We start from the raw sequence: 21,036 nt of genomic DNA, 5'->3' as shown, positions 1-21,036 counted from the left end.
ACCAGTTGAAATTATTTAGCGCGTGGAGGCGCAGGGATATCGGTCCGATGCGAGCCGCAGTGCACAGTATTTCTGCGCTGTCTCTCCACGCAGTCGCACTCAGCTGGCATAGCTTCAGGTTTTTGTTTTTTAGGCGCGATAATGTTGAGCAATTCCTAAATAATTCAGCATCGTGCATAACGTCACACTCCACCGTGTTTACAGACGTGCCATCGAGGAACACTCTTGTCAGATAAACATGTGATCGTTCAATGCATGTATTGTGAGATTCATAATTCATTTGATACAGATTAATCGAAGCATTGTTACGTGCCTGCGGGAGTGTGAATTAAGTTGTAAGCTTGACCATTTGAATTCTGATGAATGAAACGTGCTCAACATTCGGTGAGCTCGCACTAATGAGCTAATGAGAAGCTGATCCTTAACCATGAAGAAAGGAAGAATAACATTTGGAAAGTTTATTTGAAATCGGGAAACTCGAAGGCTGGCCCTGAGCTTCATCTTGATCTTCTTGATCTGATCCTTTCAATTTCTCTATTCTCTTCACCTCTGTGATTCTTCACTGGTTCACATGGAGAGGTGTAGAAGGTTGCTGTACCTTTGGACTCATACTTATGCCTTACATTGAAATATTAAAATTGATAACTAATTCTCAATTGAAAACTCACTTCATTAGAACAACTTTTTGTGTTTTAGTTTTTTGCCTTTCCCCCGTGCCTCTGATTAGCACGGTTGGCTATGTACAGTACAAAAGAAGTTAACATATCATACGTAAAAATTGTTAAATTATAGATAATGGGATGCTTTTTTTAAAGTAAGTTATTAAAGTAGAATAACACAAACCTTTACAGGGTGCTGTTGAAATGTCTCATTCTTGTAGGAGTCCTAAGGATTGTTTGTAAATCATACAGGACCGTTTATTTCGCCTCATATAGATTGTGGTCATTCAACTGACATTCATCAGGTGACACACACACACACGTTCGAGACGTGTGTGTGTGTGTCACCTTACATTTTTATTTTAAGGACTTTTTGTTACAACCGCCCCCTTTCATCCAGGTGGACCGCTGACCTTTGACCTCTTGTTTTCACGCGTGTTGTGCACTAACCCAGCTTCCCGCTGCTCCCCCCAAAGAGGAGAGCTTTGCATGGAACCCTCCAACTAAATCCTCCTACTCCGTGCTTGCGTCCATTCCCATCATGAAGTTCGTGAGCATCACCGCCGATGCCGGTCCTGAGACTAACCTCCCGCGATGGCCTGCCGATGCGGCTCAGCCCTCGGCCACTTTGGATAGAGCGCATGCCCCCCTCACCGGCCAGCACTTCTCTAACTCCTCTTACGACACCATCACCACCGTGTCCACCACCGATAGGGTGTACCGCAGAACCACAACGTCGACGTCGGTCGAGGAATCCTTTCTCGCTAACAGCGCACCCCTTGCCACCGGGAACCCTGCTCGCAAATGCCCCACGCCTCCTCCGAGGACCTTCCGCGTTCCTTCCTCTCAGGCCGATGCCTTTGCCGCCAGCGATAGCAAAAGCCCGCAGTCGCGTAGCAGGACCGAAGCGTCCCTTTCTACGGTGGGATCAGGCTCCGCCAGTTTGCCAAGCCTTCCTCAAGACGTGCCTAACCTTGCCGATGTCTCCCAATCTCAGAGCCGCACCGGTGCGGCCACGGCCGGCGGTAAGCGCGCACCGCTGGCGCCCTTCCGACCCGAGTCCGGCGTCGCTCCCGCACCCGCTCAGTCGTTTGTTGAGATTGGAAACGCGGAGGTCACTCCCTCCGAGCGGAAGATTTCCTCGATCAAACTTGCCCCCGCCAAAACCACCGTCACCACCACCACCAGCAGCAGCAGCAGCGGTGGCACCCCCGCCACGGCCGTGGACAAGGAGAAGGTAGTGGACGCCCTGACGGACGCGGCTAACCGCGTCGGCAAGGATTTAGTCGACCGGCAATTTGCTCCGCCGATGCAAGGATCTCGCCAGGGTGTGACCCCATCTCATCAGGTGACTAACATCACGACTCCCACCGTTGACGTGTCCACCTCCATGGAAACTAACTCCACAGGCTGCGCGCTCTCGGGCCTCCACGTGGCTCCCGATACCTCGCTGCTGTCCGGCGTGAAGGACGCCGCTGGCAAGGTTCAGACGGCGGAGAAGACGACCTCCAGGGTCCAAGGAGCCCAGCAGAATGTGCCACTGCCACCAGTGAGGGGGGTGGCTAATTTAAAAGTCCCTCCGAGAAATGCGGTACTTTCAACTTTCGTAAATAATTTGTTACATTTTTTTGTTTGTTACCGCTTATATTCAAATGACCGTGCTAATGATCGTGTGAAGTTACAGTACAGTGACGAGATAGTTGCTAAAGAGTCCTTCAAGCTCGATTTATGTAAATCACCATTTTGCAAAGACTACTTTTTAAAAGTAGTTTTTTTTTATTGCACAAGAGGCCATTATAAAGCATGAGCGATAGGGGAAATGGATACAGATAGTGCGTGGATGACAAGCCCGAGACCAGGTGCCCACTGTGTAAGGGAAAACATTTTGCAAAGAATTACAATGAACAAGTCGGATAGCTCTCATTTGCATTTACTCATTACATGTATGTGTACCCATTAGTATTGTGTACACCACAATTATTAGATCTGTGTGTTGTGTGTGGTGGGGTAACGAGTGGGTAACCCCACCTCTGACCAGCTTGGAAGAGCGGGAAAAAAATAGGAGGCCCTTCTGGGAACATTGGTGCGGGTGAGCAAACCGCAGGGCTACACCTTTACCCTGTACATCTTTATGGTTTTAATTTCACCTAATTTAAACGACAGTGATGGCTTCACAAACTGGGCGGGTGGCGTTGCAAGATAACAGCCCAACGATCACACCTCAGGTCTCAATTTAAATCCAGTGCTGTTCCTAGGAGAGAACATGCAGAGATCAAGAGCGCATTTGTGGAGCGCCAGACGTCGACTTTTCATTTCACATCGAAAACACCCGGAGGCCCCTTTCAGAGTACCTTTAATGGCACCGTCATTGACGGGGCACCTGCTCTTTGCCTTCCCTCCTTGAAGTCACACGCGCTCAGAGCGTTAAGGTTGCCGTACCCTGGCGTGCTAGGACAATGCGGAACAGCAAAAAATGTTGACTCCACCCGTTCCACCTGTATGGGGTAGAGTGTGGCCGCCATCATGCAGGTGCTTCGGTTTCCTCTCACGTGCAAACACTGATTCACCGGCTCAAAATACCTTAATAATAATAGGTTTTTACCCTTTTATCTGGCAACAAAACTGATACCTTTTTACAAGTGATCATGCCTTGCATTAACCACAACACTTGCGGTCAAAATGCAAATAAATAGACAACACTGATAATGTATGCACTGTCCTTGAAATTGATTGGTCCACACCCGAGACAGCTTTTCTTAGAGCCCAGTCTCACATTGGTGTTGGACCAGGTGACGCCAAAAGGTGCACAACTCAAACACAACGCACCATTAGAGTATTGAGAGCTCGGGGTAAGCTTTTACATGAAAATACCTTAATATATATAGATGACCACAGAGCTTTGGGGGGGGAGGGGATTTGGCGCTGGCTCACTGCGTGGCTGCCTTCTTGCTTGTCTGTGGTTCTTCGAGCCTCCGAGTCGTTCCCTCGCTTTTGAAAGTGAACTCAATGCCTTGTGGCCTCCGCGTTACAAGTTGACGTCATTATTATTGGTTTAACACGTAGGCTTTCGCGACCAATATCATCCATAATAGAGGTTTTTTTGGGTTAGATCGTGTAAATATATAAATGTGTCGTTAAAACCCGCCACCACCCGACACAACCAACTGGTAAGTCAGTAAACGGAACGTGGCCAATTCATCACTAGTACAGCAGCACACCGGTGTGTTGGAGAGCCAAGCCACAAGATTTACAATCCGAGTACGACGTTTCGCCAGTAATTACAACTAGCTTCATCAGGCGACAGCCAGATTTGTGGAGAATTCCACCTGTTTCGTTCCTTATATAGAGAGGCGTAGATGTGGTGGCCACACTCCTGCGCTCTTGCGCAAAGTGGCGGGGGGGGGAGATTATTATTGGTTGTAAGGCCGTGTGCTTACCACCAGAGGGCAGTTCCAACCAAATATAGTGTTATTTTTTATTCTACGCTTCCACGCTTATGCTCCCTGCATCCATCAGTCGACATTGACCAGTGTGGTGAAGTATGTTCAATTAACCCCCTTACGACCTGCCAGGTGTTAGGGAGGCCCTCACCCAGCAGTGGGTTGACAGAGAGCTGGCACACTCGCATGCACATCGATATCATTTAGCCAGTGAATGAATATACAATGGGATTAGACTGCATTGCGTAATGCTCACAAATGTGTGGCCATGATCCAGATGGGTGCGGGTATAGAGGAGGGCTCAAGCCAATGAAAAGAGCATTTCGTTGTGTCAGCACTGCCAGGAGAGTTCGTGCATATATTGCTGCAATAATAATTGTGCATTTTTTTACATTAACACAGACATGCGACTGTTTTGCATTAACCCACAAGTTGATATTAATGATAGCATGCGAACTGGCAAGCTTATTATGTCAGTGGGTGCAAGCGTGACTAAATGTTGAATGATATCGTATACTTGATTATGCATGTAATTAGTATTAGTATATATGTTTTTACTTGTCCTTTTTTTTCAATTGACCTCAGCCCCAAGTGAAATTCTGGATCAGCTTTTGCATCACTTCTTGCACGTAGCTACATGCAGGTCCCGTTTTGAGCGAATGCAGTACTCTTGAAATATTGCATTGCAGACAAAAAGTAATGGGCAAACATCGAGCATCAGGGCTTCTCTTGTGTAATCTCTGGTGCAAAGAAGACTTTGGCCAATTTCAATTCCCCCACTGCAGTAAACATCCCTTGACCCACAAGTCAAACAAGAATATACACGTGTCAATAGGTAAACATGACGGTCACAGGATGTGCCCATCGGATAGGTCCTTGGGAACCTTGGAATGGCGGTGACATTCAATAATCGCGTGACTTTTATTGCAATAAGCCTTCAATATCTTACATATCTGTGCTTAACATCCGATAGGTGTGTGCAGTCACATAAAGACGCGACGATGATGTAGCTCGGTGTTTTCCATCACAGGCATTTCCACGTTCGGCTCAGCCACCGCAGCTGCTGGTGACATTGGCAAAGCGAATTGACCGGTTCAATTCTTTTTTGCCAGGCAGGGACTACTCTATTTACCGATTTACGAACGAGTTACGTTCCAGAGGTCTGTTCATAGGTCGATTTGTTCATAAGTCCAACTTTACTTCTGTTGATTCCATACGTGTTGTACGGCGTGTACACTAAACACGGGGAATGGCTTCAAAATTTGTATAATCTCCTGTAGATGTAGATGCCACTGGTTCTTCATGTTCTGCGAATGTAGATGCCACTGGTTCTTCATGTTCTGCAGATGTAGATGCCACTGGTTCTTCATGTTCTGCAGATGTAGATGCCACTGGTTCTTCATGTTCTGCAGATGTAGATGCCACTGGTTCTTCATTTTCTGCAGATGCAGATGCCACTGGTTCTTCATGTTCTGCATATGTCGATGCTAATCTATTGCACGGCGGTTGAACTCACGACTCTCGGGTCTGAACAGGCAATTGGACATACGGACAGGTTTTTTTCGTATCTCTGAAAGTTCGTAAGTCGAATGTTCGTAAGTAGAGGAGTCCTTGTATTGCTATTGCCGGGTTTAGGGTTCCCACCTTGTGTGGGTAACTTTGAACACCTGTGAGAGATCAGCACGAGTCTATGTCATCGAGCGAGCGTTGTCACAGCTTTGCGAGGACATCAACGGCTCGTGAGCTTGTGTCTAATGCACCTGTGATGTGTCATCGTGTAACCCATCGTGTGTTTGTTCGAGATGAATTGTAAAGTAATTTGTCCGAGTCTGTCAAGCAAATAATCATGCGGTGTTTGTATTTCACAAGGTTTCATTTAGAGGTGTTTTGGCCACGTTCATTAACTTAAAAAAACCCTGCTTGTTAATTGCGCACTTAGATATTTGCACATCTAATACGTGTACCCGATAAGACAAAAAAAAAACTACATTTTCAGAGGTCTAAAATGTTGGAAAGCATTTCATGTATGTTGCTTCGAATGCAAATTGCTGCAAGTAAGCATTTTAATGGATTAATTTAATGTGGAAAGCTGCTGACTTTCTGAGTGGCAAACAATGAAATATGCGGCCTATTGCCTTTTCACTTCCATTGGTAAATTATTGGATTTAATTGATAGCATGGTGATTATCTTTGGCATGTGCTGTACACAATTGCAGTTATTGATCTAACTAATAAATGCCTACAGGACAAAACACAGGCCGGCAAAAGGGTTGCTTTTGTTGAAGAGCAGCAATCCCAACAAGCCGCTAATACCAACTGAATTATCAAACCGCATTCAAACCACCTGTTCCATTGACCTGCGTGGCTTTGTAATGCACCACACCTGTAGACGCAGAAAGCATCCAACGTGATCTATGCAAATTGTATTTACCCCGTTTAGAAAATAATTTTGCAATTATCTCACATACACAGGAGAACTCCTCTTAGCCGCAGTGATGTGGGGTAGGAATATCGCGGATCTTATTATCTGTGGATTGACTCTACTTTTATGCAAAAAAATATTGTGTATCATCAGATTAATTTGCTACGCGACTCCTGTTGTCCGCAAATTTTTTTATAGAAGTCATTCAGCAAAGCAGAATGGGAAAGTTCACGGGTAACATAAAGAATAGGGTCGTAGCTCAATAGGAGCTTTTCACGGACCTTACAGCTCCTGCGGGTATTAGGAGTTGCGAGTAATATGGTCACGGCAAAGAGGAGTTCTCCCGCTATCGCGTATATATATAAATAAGGACGCCACCACGTTCAATGTCATGAAAACCAAAAAACCCACGCCTCTCCCATCCAGCAGCTTACGGGATTGGGCAGTGTGAAAGTGACCGTCCAATCGGAAAGTGCCCACCGCTCTCGGGACGCCGGCCATTCGGAGCAGGCCTCATCGCCCGTGCCGCCACTGGTGCCGGCCGGGCCGCGGGACTACGGGCCGCTCGGTGGCCCGCTCGGCCTCCCGCCGGCCCCCGTGAGAAATGAGTCGCCGGCCTCGGCGCCCGATCGCTTCCCCACGCTCGACGACTTTATCCCGCCGCACCTGCAGAAAAAGCTGTCTCCCGCTGACGGTCACTCGCACTCGCTTCTCGAGCCCGAATGGGAGGTGTCATCGCGCACCGTGAGCGAGTCGTCCACGGCTGTGCTGGATGACCTCCTCCCGCCACTCGCTTCCGAGGTCACGGACCACTCGGTCACCCCCTCACCAACTCTCACGGAGGAGCGCGCCCTCACGCCTGCCCACGTAATTCACGCTCACCCCCCCAAGCCTGCCCATCCCGCGAACGACACCCGTGGGACTGACGCCGCACGGCGAACCGTGCATTAACGTGCTGATTTTTTTTTTAAACCGCAATAACAAGAGCTCCGAGGCCAGCCTTCCAAGGTCGTAAAATGTAGAACTGTGCGTGCCGAATAATAACCACCCTTTTGGGTTTCAACAGTCGCACGGCTGGCAAGATAAGATTTAAGCAACCCGCCCACGGATAATTATTCCAAGGCAAAAAACGTTTAATTCAAAAGCAAAACCAACCTTTTGCGTCGGTTTGATGTGATTTCAGGAGTGAAATGAACCCCCGCGAATGTGTTGACGATCCTTAATCTGCAATAATTTCACAGCAGATGTATAAACGACAGCAGACCAACACCACAGCAGACCACCGCCACAGTGGACTTGATGCATGAGTGGGTTTCAAGGTGGAACGGTGGCATTTTGCACGAAATGATAGCCTTGAAATTGTTAATAATAACATTCCAATTTCTCTCGTAAAATATTGTTCCTTGAATTGCTCACCAATGAAGCCGATGGCAACTCGAATTTCGCCGCCGCGGCCGACAAGAATGTGTGGAGCTTTCTTAACCCTAGCCCCCGGAAGCAAGATCCACAAGTTTTGTTTCAATAACATTCAACAATTTTTCTTCATCCGTACTCGATTGCGCTGCCTTAATATGCAGCCAGTACCGTAGATCTTGGAAGGCTGCCTAATACGATTGCGATTATGGCTTTTTTTGTCGCGATAACTTGTCGCCCCTCATCGGTCGCGTACACTTGTCGCTTACTAACTGACAATGTGGGTTTGTTGCTTCATGCCTCCATGCATGGAAATCATTACATATCTTGCATGGCATAGGCACAACTGTTGGGGGGGGGGAGGGGGGGGGCATTTCCTGTGAGACAAACCGAAATAAAATATTTTCCTCTCTTGTGCAATTATTTACAACAACAACAAAAACTCAACAATCCCTGCGCTATCCTATAAGTCAAGTTCCTGCTGTTGGATCCTATAAGACTTGATGACAACATTTTGGACACGAGAAGTAGAATTTGTATGCAGCTTTTTTTTACCGTGGGAGAAATGTTTAAGTCTTATAGGATATCAACAGGATGTTCTTTTGTAAATTTGCCTCGTAACTTTCTGTGATTGATTTGTTTTGATATATAATCGACGTTAATTTACAACCCCGGCTGTATTTATTTCTTGGTTCTTTCGGTAAAGTCACGTAAGTCTAAAATTAAATTATATAAATCACAACGTTTCCACCGCAACACAAGCGGTCGTCCTCAGGCGGAAAAAATATAATCCAGCACTGGAACTGGTTAATTTTATACCTACGTGACTTTACCGAAAGAACCAAAGAGTAATTGTACAAGTACATTGTGCAATTTGTATAGCGGTTTTGAAATGCGATCGCACGTCAGAACGCTGCGTGGAAGTAATGGATGTGTTTATTTTATAGACCGAAATGAGGCACAGTCCTCTCCATAAATTCAGATTTAAAGCTTTCGTGACTGCAGGGATTCATATTCTTGGGTCTTTCGGTAAAGTCACGTAGAAGGGAAACAATAAAATAATAAAAATATAAAACAATTAAATTCTCACGACGTTTCGACTGCAACACAAACAATCATCATTAGGTTGTTGTTCATTGCTTGTGTTGCAGTCGAAACGTCGTGAGAATTTAATTGTTTCATACTTTTATTATTTTATTGTTTCCCTTCTACGTGGCTTTACCGAAAGAACCAAGAGTATGAATCCCTGCAGTCACGAAAGCTTTTAATCAAAATTTAAAATCCTGCTGTATTTATTGCTTGAACTGTGGCTGATTTACATTTGCTTTGTATGTTCATTATTCCTTTAATCACACGTGATCTTTAACGCTTATGACCCCTAACAAGATTCCAGAACTCTAACGTCTTGTAATGACCTGTACGTACTCTTTGGTTCTTTCGGTAAAGTCATGAAAGCTTCGAATCCGACCTGTACGTAATTATAGAATGATTTGCCTACAGCCACGTGCCTTATGTAGGCGTACCTGTCACTAACGCGTGTGTGTGTGTCTATACGCCTCTGGCATACAACGTGCAATTTAGGTGGCGCTATCAGTGTCCATTGAATGTAGCTCAGTACGTTCATATCCCGTTGCATTTCTATTTAGCATATGCCAGCCAGGCGGTTGGTTGTAATGTTACGTGTATTGTACATTGAATAGTATCTCGTAGAAAAAAAACTTATGTGGAATATTTATTTATTTGCTTATTTAATAGAGTGGAGTTTTCAGTATTTTTAAATATGCCCCAAGAGGGAAAATTCTAACAGGCATTCACGTTTCCACAGTTTACATTTCACGCTAAAAATTTACATCAGGAGAATTTCGCATCAATATGTTTTAGCTCCGCGTATCTCATCAATTAATCCATTTATGCATCTACTAATTATTTGGAATTCGACATTTTCATTTGTCGATTGTTGTCCCACCCCCCCCCCCCCAGTTTCCACTGGTAACCATTGCATTTCAATGATCCACTTGCAGCCAGTCGGTTTGATAGTTGTGGCTGCATTTGCGGTGGGGTTTTTCCCAAAGAGGTTTCGCTGAAGTTTAAAATCACCCATCCCGACATGCCACCCTCCTGTGAAGCGGCATAAGAAATAAAGGCTCTGGTTTGAGCACAACGTGAATTAACACGATTGCCGTCAGCGGCATAACTTGCCAACCATTTAAGTGTTCTGCCTGCCAATGTTTAAACCCTCTTTAAAGAACACTGATTTTCAAAGCAAACACCGAAAAATATTGGTTTTATTTTTAAATGTTAACAAACGGTATATTTCGCTTTGAAAATCGCTTTAGTAAAAACATTGGCAGCCGATGACTTTACAATCGGTGCGTTTGGCATGTATGGTAGAGAGTGACAACAAATGAATTAACAACATTAATCGTAAATTAAAACACTTCTGACCCAAATATAACCGAATCCCGACTGGAACACATTTGCCACTTATTGTAAAAAAAAAATAACACATTTAACGGATTATTAAATAGCTTAGCTCAATCTTGTTTTTTTTTCTTGGACGTGCATTCAATGAAAACTGTGGCACATTATTTGTTCAGGAAAAATTCTGAACCAGAGACTGCAATCTGCAACGCGTGCAGAGCTTTTGGGTTTAGCTTTGTTGCGCGATTTGCAATTTGCTTGGAAAGATTTGTTACAAAGAAAAAATAATTAACGCTTGCGAATGATTACGCGTGCAATATCGTTAATACTCTTTTTGGATAACGGGCATGTACATTTAACTTTGAACGGCAGGATTAGAGCCAGAGTGCAGTATACTTTTTGAAAAGTCAAAAGTTAATCTAAATTAGTATTTATGATATTCTATTGTTATATAGAGAGTATTTTCTCGTAATTATTCAACCACTTTGGCCTATTTAATCGTTTGTATTAAAATTACTCTCATTATTTAGTTGAGTTACTCACACGCAGTCTGGCTGACTTGGTACTTGACTGCACTCTGGTTGATCTGTGCTGTTCTATAAACATTAACATTCTAAACAAATGTTCACTCGACACAAATATTATTTATACTATTCACACTTTACGTTTATGAATCAAAAGGCCCCGCCATGGTTCATTGAATAATCCAATTAAGTTTGTTGATTTTGATGAGTGTCACACTCAGGCTTTATAAAAAAAATAATAACCTAATGCATTTCTCTAGATTAAAATTATATCAACATTGAGTAAGATTAATATGATTATTTACAAGCCCACACTTGCAAATGTACAGCATATGGGTATACTGGTAGTAACTGATAAGGAGAGCATGAAACATAGCGTAAGACATCAACAATGGGCGTTAGAGAACAATGCAGCAAAATCCAGTGTTGTACTGTACTTCTCTGCTCCCATATCTATGCTTCCCGACTTCGCCAACCCAAACTGACCAGCGTGTGGTCAATTAAGCCCCCAAAACCCGAATGGTTTGGGGAGGCTCTTGTCTAGCCGTGGTTGTATTAAAAAGAGCTCTGCCTGTCCCTGTAGACATGAACGGTTTTTTTTTGTCAAATTTAGGAACTGCCCTTCACAATGAACACGGATATAAATATGTCACCTCAGATATATCAGCCACCGAGAGACATTCCTGGGAACTCCACTGAGCCATCGTTCACTGTTGCGCCTGCTTTGTTCATTTTTACAGCAAAACGACGGGCAGGAGTATTCCGACGGTGCCTTGAAAAGTAACTTTTCACCAACGCACAAGTACACGAGTTACCAGAGCTCTTCATTCAGCACCACCTCGTCACAGCCGCAGAACACACAAGGTGAGAGAGATCGCTACCCCGATCTCACTTTAGTATCATTGCAGCATTGTCGCCAGCGGCATCACCTTCCATAAAAAAAAATCACTTCGTAAAAATTCACTCGTCATCCCGATCGCCATCATCACCGTCATCAATGGCACCGTTATCATTGTTATTGCTAAGCATGTAAAAGTTCACCCCCCTCCCCAAGATTAAATTAATTATTACTATTCGGAATCACAGTTTCATTCAATAATATTAAGAAATGCCCATTACACGCTACCTGGTTTGTACCGACTATACCGATCTGTCTTGTGCGTGCTATTTTCTGTGCGTAGTAAGGTCTCTCTTTGTAGTTTTGTTTGTTCTGTCTCGTTTCTATTTTGTGTCTCATTCGCTCCATGAAGCTTAGCACTACATTCATCGACAGTTTGCATGTGAATTCCAAATAATGGACAAGATTTTTGTTCGCGTAATAATCGCTTTCAATAAACAAATTAATTCATCATTACGTTCTTAATCACCATTGTCATCAAACAGCTTTGTTGACTTCATCAGCCATCCTACACCGGTGGCGGTGGTGGTGGTGATGATGATCATTTAAGTTTTAAATTAAGTCTAGGACTCGAAATAAAACCCAGCGCGCAGATGACTGTGCGATGCCTCCGCGCGATGGCTGCACACTGTGACTGCGTGGTGGCTGCGTGCGATGGCCCCGTGAGATGGCCCCGTATGACGGCTCTGTGCGATGACCCCGTGTGATTGATGACTCCGCGTGATGTCTCCGCGCGATGACTCCGCGCGATGGCTGCGTGCTGTGACTGCGCGGTGACCTCTGCGTGGCGACTGCACGCAATGGCTCCGTGTCACGGCCCCGTTTAATGGCCCCGTGTGATGACCCCGTGTGATGACCCCACGCGATGATTTCATACGATGGCTCCGCGTGATGGCTCCGCGCAATCGCTTTGCGTGATGACTTTGCATGGTGACTGTGCATGGTGACAGGGCGCCACGGTGGCGAGATATTAACTACCACGCCTGGTATGCAGGAGGTCGTGAGGTCGATCCCCGAGCCTTACGCCTGCTGTATATTTGGAGTCTGCGTGTTCTCCCCGTGGTCGCATGGATTTTTCTCCAGGTCCCCCGGTTTTTCCCTCCACATTTAGAATCAACGTGCGTTTAGGGGTATTTGACTGCTGTAAATTTTCACGCGATAAGCTGCTTCGTTGAGCTGTCATTCGTGGCCAGGTCTTCTTCTGAAAAAAAGAGCTATATAGCTGAGTGGGCCTTACCTGGTTAAAATTAAAAAATATATATATAAATATCAGTTTCGTAGTTTTAGACCGCGTGCGGTCGCTCCTCTGCGATGACTCCGCGCCACGATGACCGCGTGCGCAGGCCGCCCATCAGACCGGGTGATGTACACGCCCACGGAGAAGCTGCCGGCAGGCGCCGTGTACCAGACGAAGACGTTCGAGGGCGGCACCGTGCACACCGACACGTTCTACCCAGCCGCCGGCACGTCCAGCGAGGAGAAGAAGGTGACGGTGCTCAAGGCTCCACACTACCCCGGCATCGGGCCTGTGGACGAGACCGGCGTCCCCATCGCCGTCCGTACCGTATGCTTACGCTTGTGCTTCTTTTTCCCTTGCGTGCACACTCACAGTGAGACCCTCCTCCTAACGACGGTAGTTGGTTCCACGCAACGGGTCGTTAGCTGATTTGGTCGTTAAGCGAGTATAGGAAATACACGTTAAAGCCTGAATTCGTTCTGATGTCATCGAGAGTTACCCTTTTTCACCCAAAAAAACGTACTTTAAAATATTTAATAAATGGTTATTAATACATAAAGATACAAACGACATTATCAACACATAATATTAAAAGAAGCGTGGTTAAGCAATGCTTTCATTAATTCTTACCGTACCTACAACAGCCCATCGTTAACAGGGGAATGGTCGGTAAGCGAACACATTGGGCTCTATGGAGGCCCGTCGTTAAGTGATTAGTCATTAACAGTGGTGGTCGTTAAGAGGAGTTCTACTCTACACTACTATACACTCCACTACTATACACTACATTATAAACTACACTACTATACACTACACTATACACTGAACTCTATGGAGGCCCCTCGTTAAGCGAGCAGTCGTTCACAGGGGTGGTCGTAAAGAGGGTTCTACTGTACATATATCGGGCATGTGACGTGGCCCAGCCGTAGCGCGTCCGTCGATTGTTCCGGAGGTTGGCGGTTCGAAAGATCCAGCAGGCCGCCCCGGTTAATGCTGTGGCGTGCGTTAGCCGTGAAATACCGCGGTGGCCGTTGTGTTTGCCAGCATCACGGTCCATAGTTTCGAAAAATGACGCCGCTCATTACTCAACAAGGGATTACACATTATACCATCACCCCTGACTGTACAACTACTGCAGACCGTGTGTAACACAGAACCCACCTTTGTCAAACGAGCGGTGTGAATACCAAATATGTTAAATTATTATCACGTGTGTCGTGTATAACAAGTTCTCAAGAAATTTGGAGATGTCTGAAGGAAAGACACAACTTAAAATGCAGCAGCATGTGTGTACCTAAGACAGCACTACTGAAGGTGAACCGAAATCTAAACGATGAGTGAAATAGGTGGACTAGAGCGCGTTGGCAAGTCGTTGTGATCTTGAGCTTGGTAATTAAAAGCCACGTCCCAATGTGCCTCGGAAACAGGGTCGTGAGCACAAAAACGATGGGACTAAAACTTAAAAATTGCACATGGCGCATCGGAGAATGCTCACCACCCTTAGCGACCCGCACTGGCCGGCAATGGTGCAGTGTGGTCAAGTGAACCCCACGAGGCCCGCATAGCGTGGAGAGACCGTCGTTACACACAAAGCGCTCACCGCAAATGAACCACAGTACCTTGCTGATCTCGTCAAGGAGCAGAAACCATCACGTGAACTCCGGTCGTCCTCGCAGTGGCTTTTGGCTGGCCATTGAGTAAAGACGGTCACTGCATCAGATGCGCTTCAGCAGCCGTCTGGAACGCTCGTCTCGCCGATTTTAGGAAGCCACCAGAGCTATGCATGTTTAAATATAGATTGAAAACTAATTTCTTAATTACCGCTTTTTGTGCTTAGTTTGTTGTCTTTCCCCGCACCTCCGATTAGCAGGGTTGGCTATGTACGGTGCAAAAGAAGTTGAACATGCATACATACATACATCTCGCAGCAGATTTGACAAAAGCGCTGTACATGGACAATATACCCATGTGAGTGTAGATAGCAGCGCTGAACGATGATAATATCTGTGCCTGTCTGTACATCCCTCCCTTCTTTCCACGGGTTTGTGTCAGACGGTGGACAAGCCCAAGGACTGGTACAAGACCATGTTCAAGCAGATTCATACGGTGCACAAAGCTGGAGGTGAGGTCCCTGGGCACTCTAGGGTGGCCACCTCTGATGTACAAAGAATTGGGATATGTGGGAAGAAGAACAAGTTCTCAAAATAACAGCAAAGGGGAAATGTAAATGCATTGTCGCGAGTGCCGTTTTATTATTATTATGCAACTCACAAAAATGTGTAACTTTTAATTGTTTCTGGGAAGAGAGCTGCGGATTTTCCAGGACAGTTTATATGAAAAAAATAGGGCAAAAACCAGGACAGGTTTGCAACCACATGGATTAATTTCCGCCAACTCTGCAGCATCGTATCCATTTGTGGTTTGATCCACTCGATGTCGTAGTTATTTATTGATTTGTATTGGTCTGCTCAGCCCGTGCGCGAACACTCTTTACGTGCAGTCGCGTCTGTCGACATTTGGGGGTTCATTAATCTCGGGGCAATTCGCACGTGAAGGTGCTGCCCCTTATACCTTTGCCTTGCCAATTAGCGAGGCGCAGAGTCACCCGCGATGTCTCATTTGTGGAGAGTGGGGTCGCTCGGTAAATATTAGCCAGGAGAGGATCAGAATATGTATTCATCTTGGAGAAACCCAATGAGACACGTGGCAGCCCCGTAGAGCTACTGACTACACAATTGCTGAGCCTTTCACGAGTCTTCGCAAAACCATTCTGCAAAACAAAAGACGGCATTTATTTAAAGTTTTTTTTATACCGTCTAATGCATAAACAAAAGGTGCCCTTCGTGCTGATCAAACGTGAATTTGAGGCACGGTGACAGACGGTGAAGTGGCATGTTCAGCGATTCCTTCAAAGGAATTCACCGGCTAATACTACGATATGGGCCGTTTAGCAAGAGCATCCATCCGTGACAGCGTCTCCTAAAAGCGTAAACCTCAAAGCAGCACAGCAGATGTATTTTCTCTTTAGCATTGGAGGAGATAGAAGTGGCCTGGAGCGATGCTATCCACACCACTAGGGGTTGGTTCACGAAACGTGATGCGATCTAAACCATGAGGGTTTGATTTTTGATTTAAAGCTTTCGTAACTGCAGGGATTCATATTCTTGGTTATTTCGGTAAAGTCGCGTTGAAGGGAAACAATAAAATAATAAAAATATAAAACAATAAAGTTCTCACGACGTTTCTACTGCAACACAAGCAATCATCATCAGGTGTGAAAACCACAGCAAGAAAATTTTGAAAAAGTGGCAGTTTATTCTGAACGTCAACGTTAGGAAAAAACGCCACTTTTTCAAACGTCAATGTTAAGAAAAAACCGCCACTTTTTAAAATTTTTCTTGCTGTGGTTTTCACACCTGTTGATGATTGCTTGTGTTGCAGTCGAAACGTCGCGAGAATTTTATTGCTTTATATTTTTATTATTTTATTGTTTCCCTTCTACGTGACTTTACCGAAATAACCAAGAACATGAGGGTTTGGTTCACGAACCATGAACCAAAACCCTAGGGGTGCAGTTAGCATCGTTCACGAATCGTGAACCAAAACCCAAGCGGCTATTTTCAAGAACGAAAGCCAACGCGATGGGCAAGGGTCTGTTGTAGAGTCCAACAAATTATCTTGCCACACTGCTCTATTGTGGCTACCACATAGCCGTGCAGCCGATAACAAGCGGCTGTGCACGGTGGTCACAACACATCCAAGAACTATCCAGGCTCAACTCTGCTTAGTTTGAGAGATCCAAGCAAATCGGGCACATTTCATGCGCTCGCAATTTTTTTCGACGGTCAAACAAGGGCTGCTTAATTGATACTGTTTAGCAACAGTATTTATTTACCCCTGTCAATATTATTAATCGCAGGACACTTTGCATTTATGTTACATTGCAGATGATGACTTTGAGCACTACACGCCTACTTCTGCAGACTGGGAAAGCACCTGTGAGTATTAAGCTAACGGTCTACAAAGGGCCCACGGAACACATCACACAGAGGCGACTGGGATCACACAGAGAGGTGTAGTTGTTTATTTTTAAATAATATTAACAAAAATGGTTGGAAATCTGGTAAAGGCCACATGGCTCAGAGGTCAGAACGCTGAGCTTGCATCACCAACGTCCTGCGTTCTAATCCAGGCAGACACCTGTTAATAAACCGGGGTTTTAAAAATGCAGTGAGTTGATGGTCTCAGTCCGGTCACCGACGGTACTATGGGGAGACTGGTCACTACCGTGGCAATGCGCAATCTCCACCGCCGGCTCACAACCACCAGCACGTGTTATCTCTTCGCAATGCTCGTTTTCGCGTTCGGGGAGACGCTTTCCCTCGCGGAAACTCTCACCCAAACTGCATTGGCTCTCAAAACCTCAAAACTCAATCCCCCACCGGCTCTCGCTCCCATCCCCTCCCGACAGCCTACGGGGGCCCGAGCAGCCCCATTCAGAAGCACACGGCGGCGCCGGCGCAGACGTACATGCCGCGGTCGCGCAGCTTGGCCGACGGCCTCGACGCGGACCCGCGGCCCCAGCAGAGCGGCGGAACGCCGCCCGCACGGCCCGCGCCTCCCGCGTCGCGCTCGTACTCCGACTCGGAAAGGTGCGATCCGCGGCGTTCCACGGCGTTCCTGCGGCGCCACGCTCAGGGCGTAACAATCTGCCGATCGGGGACCGCCCCTCCCGTGATCCAAGAGCGGATCTGTTTTTTTTTTTGTTTTTCCCCCTCCCCGGGGGCCTGGTTGCATGGCGAGCATTTCTTCTCTTGAGCTTTCGCCATGCACCGAATCGTTGTTATTGTTGTTGTTGTTATTTGGCTCCTGAGGATGCCCGTAGTAGCAGTAGTGTTCGTTGCGAAAGCTTAATGGAGGAAAGATTTCTCAACGTGCGGCCCAAACCAGGAAAGTTTATGTGTTAATGCTTAGTGTAACTTCATTACGTGTTAATGTTTAGCATAAATTAATTCAGTGTTGCCGTATTCTCCGGATTATGTTTTCCCTGGATTTTAAAGCAAAGGTTGGGGGTATGTCTTATAATCCGGTAGATCTGTGTGTGTGTATATATATATGAGACCCAATTTGTTTAACTTTATTGACACCGCCTACTAGTTTTGGGTGCGTCTTACTTTCTAGAGAGTCTTATAACCCAGAGTACTGGGTCTTCTTTTTAGTGCAATAAAGTGAAGTGGAGTTTGGGGGGATTGAACATGCATATCTACTGCTCTGTATTAATAAATAAATAGACAGAAACTAAACTAAACACATTCCCCAATAAGACCGTGGCCTTAAAAGAAAGAGGACATAATTGTCGAGATTTAGAGCAATGGCCCTTCATCATAGCACATATATGGAAATAAAGCAGTGTATTTAATAATAGAGCAGTGAATTCTGATTCATAATCAGGTAAGAGCCAGGAGTTTCAAATTCAAGGAAGACCGAGGTATACTTAGAGCAATGTTTCTTTGTTGTAGTCTCAGGAGACCATCCCAAACAGCCTTCACTAGGGTAGGGATGCAAGTCACATTTCAATTCACCAAATACATCTCCTGGCACATTACATTGCTTATGAGCACCACGTAAACGATCTTAGCGCGAATACACATTTAAATTTGAATACATTTCTACATATTGCCAGGCAATTGCAACAACCATGATAAATAATTATTTTACTTTCACAACAACAACAAACAAAAACGTTTGTTGGCTCCAGGTCCTCCCGTGCTCTTATGTTAAGCCTGGCATTTGTGTCTCCAGCTGCTCAGAGTTTACTTTTTTGAGCTATCGTCTAAAAACATCAAGTGAGTTTCTTTCTCATGGTCACGATGGCATAAACAATGGACGTCCCGTTGTGTTTTTTACACGCTGCGCATTTTTTTTCTTGCTCAGTTTTTAAAGTTTGCTGCGAATGTACGCATGCCGGACTTCTTTCGCACCGTACGTAGCCAACCGCGTGCTACCTAGCAGAAGAAACGTCAAATTACGAGATAGTAGCTGAGTTTGATTCCCAGCCACGGATAATTTGAGTGTCGAGTGACATCTGAACTGGCAACGATGGGTGCCCCTCTCAACACCAAACCTGCACTGGCCATTGGTGTGGGCTAAATGGCCCCCATAACTGCCACAGCAGTGGATTGAGAAAGGGCTGTGTAATGTATGGCTCTTGGTGCCATATTCAATCAACAACAATTGCACGCATAAGGAGTCAAGAGGAATGGGGGAAATCAGAATAATAATGCAAATATGTAAATATTATTCTTAGCCTTGCAACCAGCTAGCTGAGTTGGCACTTTTGCTTCATTGAGTGTATGTATGCATGTTGAACTTCTTTCGCACCGTACGTAGCCAACCGTGCTCATCGGAATGTGTCTAACATAGAAGTACGTGATTTTTTATAGTATCAGTGGGAGGCCTGCACATAGTTTCCATGTTCTGCCAGACTCTGCCATACAATCCTCGCTCAGTTTTATGTTGAAGGGCAATGGAGGAGGAGCTGAAAGTGTCGGCTTTATCCAAACACCCACGATGCAAAACCCCGCCGTGCGATTCATTGTTTATTTACAGCTGAGGGCTTATAGTTCTCTGACTATTAGTTTTTGACGAAATTATTTTCACAATCGTGGCACCCCGTCACTGCGGTTTACCCAGTTTGCCTGGGTGGTCTCAGTGCTCTGGAGCTCACACACCCTATCGATGATGAACGCTCTTGCGCGCGAAGGATCACTTTGATGCCACACAAGGAATTCCTGAGCATCCCCTCCCCACGCGTTTAAATTGTCGATGTAACGGACCACCGGGCAATTTCCGGGTCGGGTCCGTGGGCGACTTGGGTCTCCTGAGGGACAATCTGGGTTGTTAGCTCGGCTGCGTAGGGGTTTTCAAACCACACGCGCCACGCGCGGGTACAACCCCAAAACACGCCGGGGACCTTTTTGCTTCACGCTCACGGGTGACCCAAGAGGGCCAGCAGAGCGAGCTGTTTATACTGTGGCCCTGTTCGCCATGCGCGCCGTGTGGCAGGTTTTATGAACTGATGTGAAACGGCGCGGCGGTGTCATGAATGCAACTGCAGGTCAAACGAGCATTTGTACTGCCGCGTTGGCAGCGTGGCACAAATAACAGAAACTCAACACCTTCATCAATAAGCTAAAACCAAACTATTTTTATTTTGCCAGGTAAGGCCCACTGAGCTGCTATATGGGTCTTTTTTCAGAAGAAGACCTGGCCACAAATGACAGCTCAACGAACCTGGCCACAAATTAAGTGGCTTATCGTGTGTAAACTTATAACAGTTTCTACATGTGGAGGGAAAAAAACGGAGGGCCCGGAAAAAAATCCACTCATCCACGGGGAGAGCATGCAAACTCCAAATATACAGGCATCAGGATCGAGGTCAAACCCACGACCTCATATATACCAGGCGAGGTAGTTAACATCTCGCGAAAAGGGCGCCCGGTCAAACACCCCCCATGGCTGACAAGCCTGATGCAATCTTCATCTAGCAGTGAATGGACAAAGTATTGCAAATTATAATTATTATTATTAAAGAGAGATATTTATATGGACATAAATAAGCGTTTAAACTTCACCTTCTAAGCTCATACAGTTTTACCAGCATTTTTTTGCACAGGGATTCGAGGACACGTTGTAACAGTTTGCTAATGCGACTAATCTGTGTGGCTCGTGAACGAATGGAAGGTGCTCACATTGAGCCCATTACCTGTGTCGAAGAGTGTCAACCGTGTCGGCAGCTGGAAAAAGCCGGGAAAAGTGAATCTTGGAAATTGCTCGTGAATTATTAACGCGCTCAATGGAGATGATCGGGGCGGCTCAGCTCCGGAGAGGACAATGGTATCGCCGTGTTTTGAAGCTCAAAGCCAACTAAACATGCGGTATTAGTGGAGAGAACAATTTAAGTGCCCTGCTAAGTGAGTACTGGAACACTGCCTGAAGCCCCCAGGTGTTGGGTCAGCCTCC

At 45.8% G+C, this 21,036-nt stretch overlaps 1 protein-coding gene across 1 annotated transcript in view; it reads left to right on the top strand.

Annotated features, from left to right (window-relative positions):
- Positions 1-21,036, top strand: part of LOC116951047 (uncharacterized) — a 98,249-nt gene that overhangs the window by 23,930 nt on the left and 53,283 nt on the right. The window contains exons 8-14 of the mRNA XM_076073353.1: positions 1,114-2,007; positions 6,948-7,118; positions 11,620-11,743; positions 13,121-13,341; positions 15,067-15,136; positions 16,962-17,012; positions 17,486-17,666. Of these exons, the coding sequence (XP_075929468.1) occupies positions 1,114-2,007; positions 6,948-7,118; positions 11,620-11,743; positions 13,121-13,341; positions 15,067-15,136; positions 16,962-17,012; positions 17,486-17,666 (1,712 nt within the window). The remainder of the gene's footprint in view (positions 1-1,113; positions 2,008-6,947; positions 7,119-11,619; positions 11,744-13,120; positions 13,342-15,066; positions 15,137-16,961; positions 17,013-17,485; positions 17,667-21,036) is intronic.

The sequence above is a fragment of the Petromyzon marinus genome, chromosome 41 (genome assembly GCF_048934315.1).
Source record: "Petromyzon marinus isolate PM22_M1 ecotype Great Lakes invasive population chromosome 41, UKy_Petmar_22M1.pri1.0, whole genome shotgun sequence".
NCBI lineage: Eukaryota > Metazoa > Chordata > Hyperoartia > Petromyzontiformes > Petromyzontidae > Petromyzon > Petromyzon marinus.
The sequence above is the reverse complement of the archived record's forward strand: the minus strand, read 5'-3'. Positions and strand labels throughout refer to the sequence as shown.